Raw genomic sequence first — 14,983 nt, 5'->3', positions numbered from 1 at the left:
TATGTACAGCCGGTATAAGTTATACATCTTCTTGTATACAGGGATTTGAAGCATTCTTTCGGGCGGACTATTTGTGGTATCACATTTGGATAGACCCTCCCTGTAGCTGTGGACAGTATGAGTGCAGTATCACACAGGGATGCCTATTTTAGTGTGAGTGGGTTAGACACCTGCTCGGCGGGGTGGTCATTTGCAGGGCTGCGTGTGACGGCACAGATGAGCACAGTCCTCTCACTGGGACAGAGGGAGAGGGAGGAAGACAACCACTCCCAGTTCAGTGCAGACAGGGGCATCGCTGCTGCAATCTCAGGCTACAATGCTGAGAGTATTCATCCTTCACGCTGAGAATGTGCAGACCTTTGATACCGACATCAGCGATTCATACTGCTCGGTGGTCTTCCAAGGTTAGAGTCTTTTTGGGGTTCTGCTGTGGGGGGAGGGGGTTGCACTATACAGGGATGACTTTGCAGCTTACAACAGCTGAGGGTATTTATGGAAAGTAGAGCGATGACCTGTAAGGCACCAAATATCAGATGGCCGAGGCCTGGATATACACATGGGATGCAGGGGCAGGAGGCACCCAGCGGGGAAATCTCTGTGCATCCCTTCACGGGAGACCCATACCTCGTCAGAAGTAGTAGTATGATAATGATTAGAGTAGTAGTATCTTCAGTATCATCGTGGTCATTATGTTAGTAGGATCTGTGTTGGGCCTTGAGGATCCAGCAATTTTGTCCGTTATTCATCCTAGACCTTTAACTCTTTCATTTTTCATCAATGTAGTCGTATTGGGGCTTGTTTTTTTGCAAGATGAGATGCATTTTTTAACGGTACTATTTTGGGTACATGTAATGTATTGAAAAATCTTTCTCCATATGTTTGTGGGGGGTGATCAATGAAATGATATTCTGTTTGGGGCTGTATATATATATATATATTATTATATTTTTTTAAATCTTTTTTGCTTTGTAAATAATAAAGAATTTCCTTTTTCTTTTTAATTAAATTCTAAGGGACTTGAACATGTGGTTATTTTTTTTTTGCTTCAATCAGGAGCGTCCACAGATCTTTTAGCGCCCTATAGCAAATCTTGTATTTGTCCCAGTGCCCTACCTAGTTTCCCAGTACATGTGCAGTAATCACTCCTGGGCAAAGAGATGATTACAGCTTCCATTGCATTCAATGATCAGTGTATAAATTCCAATGCACCGAGCTCCCCCTAGTGGTGGTTGAAGGCAGAGACAATTTTGTAAAATGTTATCTGAAGGGAAGCAGCGATTTATCAGTGTAGTTATGCCAGTTGTCTGATGAAACTTCTGTTCCACGTTTTCTGACATAGACGCCCAATAAAGCGGGTGAGGCCGAGGGCAACTTTTTTAATTGCATTTTATTAGTTAAAATTTTCTCAATTAAAAAAAAAGAAGAAGAAGAAGAATTTTGGCACAAATCTGGGGCTTTGTGTTCTGCATTGCCTGAAAGTGAGGGCCAATACTATATGTTACTATGGGCGCCTATGAGTTATGTATACACTGATACCCTACTGTACCTGCCAGCATGAAATTAGAGCCATACTGTATGGTGCACGTTTCAGTAATTCATAGCATTGCTTCTAGCTGGGGGAGTATTCCTGTAATATGGTGCTGCACATGGTAGTACGTAGCAACGTGGCCTCTGCTGTGTGCATGAAGCCTGGTTATTGCTCATGTACATTCACCACACACAGCAGTAGGCTGCATGTCCAGACCGCAAAAAATGTGAAAAATAAATGCCGGATCCGTTTTTCCGGATGACACCGGAGAGATGGATCTGGCATTTCAATGCATTTGTCATACAGATCAGGATCCTGATCCATAGAAACATAGAATGTGTCGGCAGATAAGAACCATTTGGCCCATCTAGTCTGACAAATGCCACCAGTTTGCATACGTTTCGACGGATCCGGCGACGGAACTGCCTGCCGGAATCCTTTGCCGCATGTGTCAAAGCACCCTAATTTTCAAAACTTGCCAGATTTCAGTTTCGCGTGGTCCAGAAAGTGAAGCTTCTGCTGTAAGGGTTCGGCAATATGGCGACATATGTGGCCCAACAAGAAAGTCAAGCAACATTTCATGTTATGTTTCTCATTGGTCGGAATGTGACACGCGACATGCTGCGTTTACGACACATCAATCTCATAAAATGTTGGATTTTGTGTCACACTTTGCGACTTTTCCTCCACCGACTTGTCTGTGATTTGACAGCCAATTTACAATTCTAAAATAGACTTTGCTGTTGTGTGACACAAGTCACCGTGTAGCCTAACTTCAATTAATGACATGCTGACACAGCCGCATTGTGTGCCAGCGATGTGATGATGTCACTGACCCAGCTATTGAACTGTGCCAGCTGCATCCATACATTTTGAACCATTTCATTATGGACAGCTGTGTCCTGTAATCCCCATTCTGACCACCTGTCCACACCATGCTCGCCTGACTTTCTGTACACTGCAGAATTACATCAGTATCTAACAGATGCCTACTAATTTTTGCCTTATCTGATATACCAGTGATATAATAGGCGAGTCCATACAGTGATTAGCTGTAGAGTCATAAAACCCTCCTAACTCACAATGCCTGTCAGTGTTGTATGCACAATCTCCAGTGTATTCCTATGAGATGCAAGCATGCAGCTTCACACTTCTCCCCGACACACACGAACTGTCTGTACTATGTGTGAGTGCTGTGTTCAGAATCTCCAGTGTATCCTATGATATGCAACTTTATATTACTCTCTAATAATCCACACTAACCATCCATACTATCTGTCAGTGCTTTGTGCATAGTCTCCAGTGTATCTTATTTTATGCATCTTCACACTGCTCTTCCCTTATCCACATTGTCTATCTATTCTATCTGTGAGTGCTGTGTGCAGAATCTCCCCTGACGAACACTGTCTATACTATCTGTGTGTGCATAATCTCCAGTGTATTCCTATGAGATGCAAGCATGCAGCTTCACACTTCTCTCCCCGATGCACCCAAACTGTCTGTACTATCTGTGAGTGCTGTGTTCAGAATCTCCAGACGATTATTATGAGATGCAGGCATGCAGCTTCACACTGCTCTCCCCAATGCACATGGCCTGTCTATACTATCTGTGAGTGCTTTGTTCAGAATCTCCAGTGTATCCTATGATATGCAACTTTATATTACTCTGTAATAACCCACACTAACCAGCCATACTATCTGTTAGTGCTGTGTGCCTAGTCTCCAGTGTATCTTATGTGATGCATCTTCGAACTGCTCTACCCTTATTCACACTGCCTATCTATTCTATCTGTGAATGCTGTGTGCAGAATCTCCCCTGACTCACACTGTCTATACTGTCTGTGTGTACAGAATCTCCAGTGTATTTGTATGAGTTGCAGGTACACGCTGCTCTTCCCTGCCTTCTGCTTGTCAGAACTGATAGGGAGAAACCTATCACAAGTAGAAGGCAGGTGAGACAGTCTGAAGCTGCACCATATAGGATACTCTGCAGACAGGAGTTCTGTGTCACTCACTGCCTTTAGATCGGACTCAGAGCAGAGATTCTACCCCCTTGGTCTCTGAAAACTCAGAGGCATTCTGGGAAATGTAGGCTGCATTAAGATAACGATATAAGATGGGAACACAGATCCAGCATGTTAGACAGCCCATAAATGGCACATTAACTAAAGGTGTACACAAGGCATCCACAACAGCTTCTACATTGTGTTTTAATAACGGTGGAGTGCTCCTTTAAGTTTGTCTACGTAGGTGATTTGGAGAAAAGCAAAGGGGTTTGCTAAATGGCTGTATGCCCAAGTATGAAATGGTATGGAGCCCAGGGGTGTAAGCACACATTTTCTAGGCCAACTGGCTGTAAATCATAGGTCCTGGCTCCCAAAATGGGCTCTAAAGATTCATGGACTAGTTCCCGGCCGTGGTGGCCAAGCAGAAGATTCAGTTCAGTAATATATTCATATATTCTCTGCAGCACTCTTCTTTTTGATGCCTCATGATTTCAAGTCAAATGCGGCAAATGTTTATGGACTGTGTATAGAAAAGTGGAGGTGAGCATCTGCAATTAGTGTGTTCCACCTCCCCCACCTATTCTCACCCGTTTTCTTCAGTTGCATGATGACATTTTCCATACTGTTGACACGTCATCTGGATGCATTGCTGGCACACTGGTGATGTATGGACTACGTGTCCACTTAGACAACCAGTGGGCTTTCCACAATGGGGTCTCTTGCTGAAGACCATCAGACATGGTTATAATGGCTCCTGTAGGTAGAGTGACCGTATCACTCAGGAATGACTTGAATGTCGCTGATTTATCATGGGTTATAATTAGTCCTTTCCTCCTCCTCATGAGGTGAATGCCAGGAAGACTCCTCAGCTCCATGTAATGAGGTTGATACATGAGGGCATGTATCTCGGTCATATTCAGGCATCTCCTACATGGAAGTGACAACAGGGTTTTACGAGTACCACATGGCTAATAACAATGAAGACAGAATAAACAATGTGGTCCTAATTAGTTGATTTTATCCTGTTGCAGATCCTCCTGCATGCTGTATTGAGCCGCAGGATGGCCACATTGCCATTGCAGGAGAAATATATCTACGTCTTAGTCATTAAATTCAGGTATTTCATTCAACTGTATAACCACAGGTGTATAAAATCCAGCGCCTATCCATGCAGTCTACCATTACCACAGTGTATAACATCCAGCCTCTAGCCATGCAGTATGCCATTACCACAGGTGTATAACATCCAGACTCAGTCATGCAGTCTGCCATTACCACAGGTGCATAACATCCAGCCCCTGCCATGTGGTGTGCCATTATCACAGGTGTATAACATCCAGCCCCAAGCCATGTACTCTACCATTACCACAGGTGTATAACATCCAGCCCCCGGCCATGCAGTCTACCATTACCACTGGTGTATAACATCCAGCCCCAAGCCATGTACTCTACCATTACCACAGGTGTACAACATACAGCCCCTGCCATGTAGTGTGCATTATCACAGGTGTATAACATCCAGCCTCTAGCCATGCAGTCTACCATTACCACAGGTGTATAACATCCAGCTGCAGTCATGCAGTCATGCAGTCTAGCATTACCACAGGTGTATAACATCCAGCCCCTTGACATGTAGTGTGCCATTATCACAGGTGTATAACATCCAGCCTCTAGCCATGCAGTCTACCATTACCACAGGTGTATAACATCCAGCCGCAGTCATGCAGTCTACCGTTACCACAGGTGTATAACATCCAGCCGCAGTCATGCAGTCTAGCATTACCACAAGTGTATAACATCCAGCCCCTGCCATGTAGTGTACCATTATCACAGGTGTATAACATCCAGCCTCTAGCCATGCAGTCTACCATTACCACAGATATATAACATCCAGCCGCAGTCATGCAGTCTACCATTATCACAGGTGTATAACATCCAGCCTCTAGCCATGCAGTCTAGCATTACCACAGGTGTATAACATCCAGCCGCAGTCATGCAGTCTAGCATTACCACAGGTGTATAACATCCAGCCCCTTGACATGTAGTGTACCATTATCACAGGTGTATAACATCCAGCCTCTAGCCATGCAGTCTACCATTACCACAGATATATAACATCCAGCCGCAGTCATGCAGTCTACCATTATCACAGGTGTATAACATCCAGCCGCTAGCCATGCAGTCTACCATTACCACAGATGTATAACATCCAGCCGCAGTCATGCAGTCTAGCATTACCACAGGTGTATAACATCCAGCCCCTAGCCATTTTATAAACATTTGTGAAAGAATGGCTCATTGTAAAAAGCCCCCTGAATTCTAGCATGGTCTTGTAATAGGGTGTCACTGTTGCCATAAGTCTCTTCCTGAAATGTCTTCCCTCCTAGATATTCCACCATCACCTGTAAGTGGTATTATTGTAATGTGAAAGGAACCGCAGCAACTCAGCCGTGAGTCACCAACGCTGACTCCATAACCGCACAGTCCAGACCTCCTCTGCAACAAAAACTGTGCTGTGCTGGGAGCTTCATGACATGGGTTTCCAAAGCTGAGGAGCAGCACGTAAGCCTTCCATCACCAAGCACAATGCCAAGTGTCGGATGGAGTGGTGTAAACCACACCACTACTGGACCTGGAACAATGGAAATGTCCTCTATGGAAGACCGATGAGTCTGATGAATGCCAGAGGAATGTCTCCTACCTGATGGCATTGTGCTAGCTGTAAAGTCTGGAGGAGTAGGGTTAATAGGGTGTTTTTTAGGGGTCGGTATAGGACCCTTAGTTCCAGTGAGGGGAAATCTTAATGTTTCAACATACCAAGACATTTTGGAAAATTGTATGTTTCCAACTTTGTGGGGATGGAATATCTGTTCCACCATGACTGCCCCAGTGCCCACAGCCAGCTCCATAAAGACATGGTCGGAGGAGTCTAGGGAGGAGAGGAAGAACTTGACTGGTCGCACATAGCCTTGATCTCAACTCCATCCAACTTGGAGACTGTGAACCAGGCCCTCTCCTCTACCACCAGTGTCTGACCTCACAAATGCTCTTCTGGAGGAATGGCCAAAAATTCCCACAAGCGCGATCCAAAATCTTGTAGAAAGCCTTCTCAGAGGAGCTATGGGGAGACCAACTCCAAATTAATGCCTATGGGTTTAGAATGGGACAGCATAAAAGCTCCTGTAGGTGGAATGTGGAGGTGTCCTAACAGTGGTGTCCACATAGTGCATATATATATGTGTGTGTGGTTAGTAAATCTTCTGGACAGCTGTATTGTGTGAGACGGGGTTTCATTTCTGACCTATGAGCTCACATTCAGATTTGTCTCACATCCCACTCTGAGATTCCTGCATTTTAAAGGAAAATTAGAGTTTCTAGAATCGTATAAGTAATCTGGAGTCTGAGGAGAGATGTGACTTGTTCATTGAGCCCCTTTCTTTACTGCGGGGGCTGATATCGGACACACATGTACAGATCATCATTGATTAGTAGCTCTGCTGTTAATGCTTTACGCTTGCACTTTATTATTATTATTTTTTTGTCCACAATAGCCGATTTATAGATGTGTGCCATTTTCTGGCAAGCTGTATTGATATATGGTTCTGGTTTGTGATTGGTGGGTAGCGGGTGATGCCTCCATGTTTGGAGGTTTGGCAGGTTTTGAGTCTTTTTCTTGTTTACCTGTTCATCGGCGAAGGTCGGTGGAGCGTGTCACCAGGGTGCTCTGCGTGGTGTGTCACATGGAGGTGCTGCGATGTGTCTTTGGGGGGGCGAGCTGGATCTCTGGCAGTGTCCTAGGGCTGCGGTCCACCCCTGACAATGGCGACACTTCCGCGATGATGCGGTATGCATCACCTGGTGGAACAAGCCATATACTCACCGGGTGGTTTGCCAATTCCCTGCATAAAAAGATGCGATCTTTAGATAATCTCTCACCTCCGAGTCGAGGTGTCTACTGACCATTTCTGGGTTCATTTCCCTCGATCGTGTCTCCAGGTGGGTCCTGTTGGCGGGGGCTTTACTTCTAATTTATATTTATGTAGCCTGACTTTATAGGGCTATTTGAGGGTTAAGTAGGACGTCCCCTCCTGTATTGGTGTATAGACGTTTTTATTATAAAAAAACAAACAAAAAACAGTTAATTAACCTTATGCACACGAACGTTTTTTTTTCCGTTTATGGGCCGTTTTTTGCTTCCATATACTGTCCGTATATGGAACCATTCATTTCAATGGTTCCGCAAAAAAACGGAATGTACTCCGTATGCATTCCGTTTCTGTATTTCTGTTCCGTTGAAGGATAGAACATGTCCTATTATTGCCCGCAAATCATGTTCCGTGGCTCCATTCAAGTCAATGGGTCCGCAAAAAAAACAGAACAGATACGGAAATGTATTCCGTATGTCTTCCGTATCCGTTCCGTTTTTGCGGAACCATCTATTGAAAATGTTATGCCCAGCCCAATTTTTTCTATGTAATTACTGTATACTGTATATGCCATACGGAACGGGAACGGAAACACAACGGAAACAAAAAACGGAACAACGGATCTGTGAAAAACAGCCCGCAAAAAACTGAAAAAGACATACGGTCGTGTGAACGAGCTCTTATTGCCCGCAAATCACGTTCCGTGGCTCCATTCAAGTCAATTGGTCCGCAAAAAAAAACGAACACACTCCGTATGTCTTCCATATCCGTTCAATTTTTGCTGAACCATCTATTGAAAATGTTATGCCCAGCCCAATTTTTTCTATGTAATTACTGTATACTGTATATGCCATACGGAAAAACGGAACGTAAATACGGAACAGAAATGGAAACACAACGGAAACAAAAAACGGAACAACGGATCTGTAAAAATTGGACTGCAAAACACTGAAAAAGCTATACGGTCGTGTGCAGGAGGCCTAAGGCCTAGTTTACACGACCGGATGTATTTTTCTTTGTTTTGCGGTCCATTTTTCACTGATCCGTTGTTCCGTTTTTGAGTTCCGTTGTGTTTTCGTTTCTGTTCCGTTTTTCCATATGGCATATACAGTATACAGTAATTACATAGATAAAATTGGGCTGGGCGTAACATTTTCAATAGATGGTTCCGCAAAAAACGGAACGGATACGGAAGATGCATTTCCGTATGTGTTCAGTTTTTTTTGCGGACCCATTGACTTGAATGGAGCCACGGAACGTGATTTGTGGCCAATAGTAGGACATGTCTTTCAACGGAACGGAAAAACGGAAACGGAATGCATACGGAACACATTCCTTTTTTAATGCGGAACCATTGAAATGAATGAACACAAAAAAACGGCCCGTACACTCGCAAAAAAAACGTTCGTGTGAACTAGGTCTAAGGCCTCCTGCACACGACCGTATGAATTTTGCAGTCCGCAAAAACGGATCTGCAAAAAATATGGATGACATCCGTGTGCATTCCGTATTTTGCGGAATGGAACAGCTGGCCCCTAATAGAACAGTACTATCCTTGTCCGTAATGTGGACATACGGAAACAGAATGCACACGGAGTAACTTCCATTTTTTGGGGACCCATAGAAATGAATGGTTCTGTATACGATCCGCAAAAAAAACGGAACGGACACAGAAGGAAAATACGTTCCTGTTAATGAGGCCTTAACCTGTGTTTAACATGTTACAAGGGACAAGTTAACATTTGCCGCTACATCTGGAGGTTCTCAGCACTGAAGCCATGTGGGGCAAGGATCTATGGAGTCTTCCTCTCTCAACAACCTCCCACGAAAATGTTCCTCGGACGCCTTTCTTGGATCCTCAAAATGCCATGGACACATTTATCCAGTAGAGGGCAGCTGCAGCTCAAGAGGCGGAAGGAATCTCCAGACATCACAATGTTCCAAGAAGAACTATGACCCAGTGATATAAGCTTCACATCCCACTTGTGTCTGGGGCACGTTCAAGGCTCCATAAGGCCTGCTGAGGCCGAAGCTTTTACAGGGTCTTGTCACATACATCATGGCCTAGGTCACAGAGACTAAAATGTGATCATAAAATATAAAAATGTAATGACAGATACATAAGAACCCCATACAGACAACTATAGTAGGAACTGTCTTAGGTTGGCCTTCAAGGAACCCTCACCAGTTGTGCCTAGTCAAGGGGTTCCCTCTATGTCTTTGCATCCTTGGGCCATGCACGTCCCCAACAGACCTTGCACTCGGCATAAGGCCCGATGCACATGACCGTGTCTGTTTTGCAGATATGTAAAATACTGCTGTGGTTCATGTGTCTTCCACATATGTTTTTTTGAGGACCCATTGACTGTTGCAGACATCTTCTATCTCTTTGCGGAAAGGACATACAAATGCGGAAACAAAAAGAGCAGAGCGCTCGGACGCTTCCTAGTGAGGAACTGATGATAGCTCTGATGGCCGCTTACCAGAACGTGTTCTGCTGCTTCAGACACGATTCTGAGAAGAGCATACAGTCAAACGGAGGGAACGCTGCTCCCAACCGAGCGAGATCTCCGTGCCACCATATAGAACAAATGCTGGACATCAAACTCTATTTTATTGCATATAAATGATCCAAAACAATTGAAAGCATAAAAACGGACAAGCAGAGGGCGACGCATTTCAAGGCAGTCCCCCATCTTCCTCAGGCCAACGAATACTGACATCATTGCCAATATATTGCAATGCACCGGAAGTGAAAAGTAAGTGCAAAGGTCATAGTATAAGCCATATTCAGATATATACAGTATAGATATAAAAGATACATGTCATATTAAGACCTGAAGAACATAGGTGAGAACATTACCAAAACAAAAATCCCAACCATGTATGACATAAATGAATGTAAATGTGAGCAAATACTAATAATGACAACGACAGTATACAGCACATATTATGGGACAATAAAGCAATAAATTCTGGGATTTACAAGATCAACATTGATGCGTAAAGAATCAAGTCTCGCCCTGCGGTTCTGTGTCTTACCGCTCGAACTCATGTTCTTCTGCCTCTCCAACCTCAGGACTAGACTCGCGTCTCCATGAAGTAATAGAGGAGGGAAGAATAGAGGAGACCGAGGCTGCAGTATACAGTGTTAATAGCGGTAGAAGAGATGGCGACAGCATTGGACCGTTTATTGATGATAAGTTGAGAATAGTGTTGATCAAGCACCAAAGAGCTTGGGGGCTCGGGCCGAACACATCGGGGTGCTCTACCGAGCACAATGGAAGTCAATGGGAGAACCCGAGCATTAAACCAGGCACCCCCTGCTCTGAAGAGGGGAGGGCGTCTGGTCCACATGAAAAGGTCAGAAATTGATGGAAACACCAACGAAATGGTTCGGGAACAGCATGGGAAGGATGTCTGGATGCATCTTGGTCGCTGCTGGGAACGATGTTGTCCGAGTAGTACGCCACTTTTACAGACTGACCATAATACGCACAAAACCCAAGATAAAATCGATTTTAGAGAAAAAATTGTTAGGAATCATTCTCCCCTGTATATTTACTTGTATATAAAGTGCAAGTGCTGCCAAAAATTACAAGGAAGAGGCACTCCGATACAACCTGTATATCACATAAAGGAGGGCGTCATACACAGCCTTGAAAAATTATGAATGCTGGCCTGCTGGTGACCCTCAAAAACATTAGGAGCAAAGGCCTGCTGCTGATCTTACCATCTAAAACATTAGGAGCGAGGGCAGCCTAATAAGCATGTTGATATGATGGAGGAGGATGAGAATAGGAAGATTGAACCATATACCCTTGTTTGTGGTGGAAGGGGTGGATGGGAATACAGTGTATTCAATACACCATAAAAGCCACATTTATGTTCAGCCGCTTTCCTCTGGTGGAGTAGAGAAGTCAGGGGCAATCCAGGCCTTGTTCATTTTGATAAGAGTCAACCGGTCAGCATTTTCAGTTGACAGGCAGATGCACTTATCAGTTATTATGCCCCCAACAGCACTAAATACCCGCTCTGATATAACGCTGGCGGCGGGGCAGGCCAGCACCTCTAAGGCGTAGAGCGCCAGTTCCTGCCACGTGTCCAGCTTGGACACCCAATAGTTGTAAGGCACAGAGGGATCACTGAGCACGCCGACACGGTCTGCCATGTACTCCTTCACCATCTTCCAAAACGTTTCTCTCCTTGTGACACTAGGCCGCTCATCAGGGTGAGGGTGCTGGCGGGGTGTCATAAAACTGTCCTAGGCCTTGGAGAGTGTTGCCCTGCCTCTGTTGGAACTGCTGTGTTTTCCCCTCGTCTCGTCTCCTCGGTTGCCCAAGGAACTATGTACTCTGCCGCCAGCGTTGTGAGATGGAAATTTTTGGAGAAATTTTTCCACAAGGACCTTCTGGTATTGCACCATTTTGCTCGTCCTCTCCACCACAGGAATGAGACATGAGAAGTTCTCTTTGTAGCGGGGGTCGAGAAGGGTGAACAACCAGTAATCGGTGTTGTCTAAAATGCGCATAACGCGAGGGTCACGGGAAAGGCAGCATAACATGAAGTCAGCCATGTGTGCAGAGTCCCAACAGGCAAGACTTCGCTGTCCTCATCAGGAGGATGACTCTCAATCTCCTCATCCTCTTCTTCCTCTTCTACCTATCCACGCTGAACAGATGAAATAAAACTTCCATGGGTACTACCCTCTGTAGCAGAGGCAACTGTCTCATGCTCCACCTTGTGTACTGTGTTCCCCCATTTCCACCTCTTCCACATGCAAAGCGTCCGCCTTCATTGTGAGCAGTGAGCATTTCAGTAGACACAGAAGTGGGATGGTTACGCTGATAATAGCCTTATCGCCGCTCACCATCTGTGTTGATTCCTTAAAGTTGCGCAAAACCTCATAGAGGTCAGACATCCATGCCCACTCGTCGCTTGAGAAGAGCGGAAGCTGACTGGAAAGGCGACGACCATGTTGCAGCAGGTATTCCACTACTGCCCTCTGCTGCTCATAAACCCTGGCCAACATGTGGAACGTGGAGTTCCAGCGCGTGCTCACGTCACACAACAGTCGGTGAGCTGGCAATTGTAAGCGTTGCCAGGCCGGCAGAAGCTGTCGGTGACTTGCGGAAATGGGCACACACGCGGCGCACCTTCACCAGGAGCTCAGGAAAATTGGGGTAGGTTTTGAGAAACCGCTGAACCGCTAAGTTGAAGATGTGGGCTAGGCATGGGATGTGTGTCAGCTTGCCGAGCTCCAAAGCTGCACCAAGTTACGGCCATTATCAGACACAACCATGCCTGGTTCTAGGTTGAGAGGCGAGAGCCACAGCTCAGTCTGGTCCCTTATACCCTGCCACAGCTCTGCGGCGGACTTTTGGGTCTCTAACAAGTATAAAAACTAAAATATTCCTCTTTCACTCCCTACACTATCTGTCCCTTCCTATGCTCAGCTCTCCCTGACTAAGACTGAGCCGAACCACGTGTCATTGGGGGCTTTATAGAACCCAATGACGTGTTCTGGCCAATCACTGTAATGCCAGTAACCAACATGGCTACGATATTACAGTGATCGCAGTACTTACCTGTACATTTATTTGCTGCGTAGCTGGCAACAAACGTGCGGGGATGAGACTCGAGCATCGTGCTCGAGCACACACGGTATTCGGCCGAACACCACGATGTGCCCAGCATCACGATGCTCGAGTAAAATTAGTGTTCGGCCGAGCATGCTCAACCAACACTGGTTGAGATCCATGTGCTTCCCGCATCCATATGTCCTACATGTCCTATACATGCGGACAACGGGGCCACAAAAAATGTGGATGCAACAGAGAAGGTGTCCATAACTGCGGACTGCAAAATACATCTGGTCGTGTGCATGAGGCCGAGCACCGTGATAGGCTTTCCTGGACTGTTCATCTCTGTAGCCGGGGAGCCCAACTCAACTTCATCTCATCTTTTTTTCCCATGAGTGGTGAGCCTGAGCTGCTGCAGAACCTCTTCCAGAGCAGGAGGAGGAAGAAGCTGGTCAGACATATGTATAATATACTGCCGATCACTGCCTGAGCTGCTGCAGAACCTCTTCTAGAGGAGAAGGAAGAAGAAGCTGGTCAGACATATGGATAATATACTGCCGATCACTGCCTGAGCTGCTGCAGAACCTCTTGGTATCCTGGATCATCCTTCTACAAGCCCCTCCTGGTCACTCTCTGTGACTTCCTCCCCCCCATCATGTTCCTGGCACAGTAAGGGTTACTCTCCCGTATCCCGGGGACTTCCAAGACAGCAAGCAATGTATCGAGCAGCATTCCGGGGGCGGGGCCTGACCCACTGGCCACGCCCCTTGGTTGTCAGAAGTCTCCCTCCATGCTGCACTGGAGGAGGCAGTAGTCACTGAGAGATGCTGCGCTGTGAGCTCCAGAGGGCCACCAACCTGTCCTACCGGGGCAAGGGGGACTGCGACCCTGTGACCAGCCTGACCTTCAGAGGTGAGGATCATTACTGCAATGTAGCAGAGCTCTGACAGCTATGTACTGATAGTTACTGGGTATAGTCGCTGTGTGTTAGTTATCGGTTACATTACTGTCTCTATACGGAGGATTATTCGGTATAGTTGATATGTGTTAGTCATCGGTTACATTACTGTCTCTATACGGAGGATTATTCGGTATAGTTGATATGTGTTAGTCATCGGTTACATTACTGTCTCTATACGGAGGATTATTCGGTATAGTTGATATGTGTTAGTCACCGGTTACATTACTGTCTCTATACGGAGGATTATTCGGTATAGTTGATATGTGCTAGTCATCGGTTACATTACTGTCTCTATACGGAGGATTATTCGGTATAGTTGATATGTGTTAGTCACCGGTTACATTACTGTCTCTATACGGAGGATTATTCGGTATAGTTGATATGTGTTAGTCATCGGTTACATTACTGTCTCTATACGGAGGATTATTCGGTATAGTTGATATGTGTTAGTTATCGGTTACATTACTGTCTCTATACGGAGGATTATTCGGTATAGCTGATATGTGTTAGTCATCGGTTACATTACTGTCTCTATACGGAGGATTATTCGGTATAGTTGATATGTGCTAGTCATCGGTTACATTACTGTCTCTATACGGAGGATTATTCGGTATAGTTGATATGTGTTAGTCATCGGTTACATTACTGTCTCTATACGGAGGATTATTCGGTATAGCTGATATGTGTTAGTCATCGGTTACATTACTGTCTCTATACGGAGGATTATTCGGTATAGTTGATATGTGTTAGTTATCGGTTACATTACTGTCTCTATACGGAGGATTATTCGGTATAGTTGATATGTGTTAGTCACCGGTTACATTACTGTCTCTTTACGGAGGATTATTCGGTATAGTTGATATGTGTTAGTCATCGGTTACATTACTGTCTCTATACGGAGGAATATTCGGTATAGTTGATATGTGTTAGTCACCGGTTACATTACTGTCTCTATACGGAGGATTATTCGGTATAGTTGA

General features: G+C 45.3%; 1 protein-coding gene across 7 annotated transcripts in view; it reads left to right on the top strand.

The window, feature by feature from the left end:
- Nucleotides 1–202: 202 nt before the first annotated feature.
- Nucleotides 203–14,983, top strand: part of DYSF (dysferlin) — a 317,684-nt gene continuing 302,903 nt past the window's right edge. For 5 of the 7 annotated variants that reach the window (XM_040419359.1, XM_040419356.1, XM_040419357.1 and 2 more), the window contains exon 1: nucleotides 13,836–13,954. In XM_040419359.1, coding sequence (XP_040275293.1) covers nucleotides 13,867–13,954 — 88 coding nt within the window. In that variant the 5' untranslated portion in view covers nucleotides 13,836–13,866. Of the gene's footprint in view, nucleotides 405–13,835; nucleotides 13,955–14,983 lie in introns of those variants that run through there. The other 2 variants (XM_040419360.1, XM_040419355.1) reach the window with 1 other exon arrangement.

The sequence above is a fragment of the Bufo bufo genome, chromosome 2 (assembly GCF_905171765.1).
Source record: "Bufo bufo chromosome 2, aBufBuf1.1, whole genome shotgun sequence".
NCBI lineage: Eukaryota > Metazoa > Chordata > Amphibia > Anura > Bufonidae > Bufo > Bufo bufo.
This window is presented reverse-complemented; position numbering and strand designations above follow the sequence as displayed.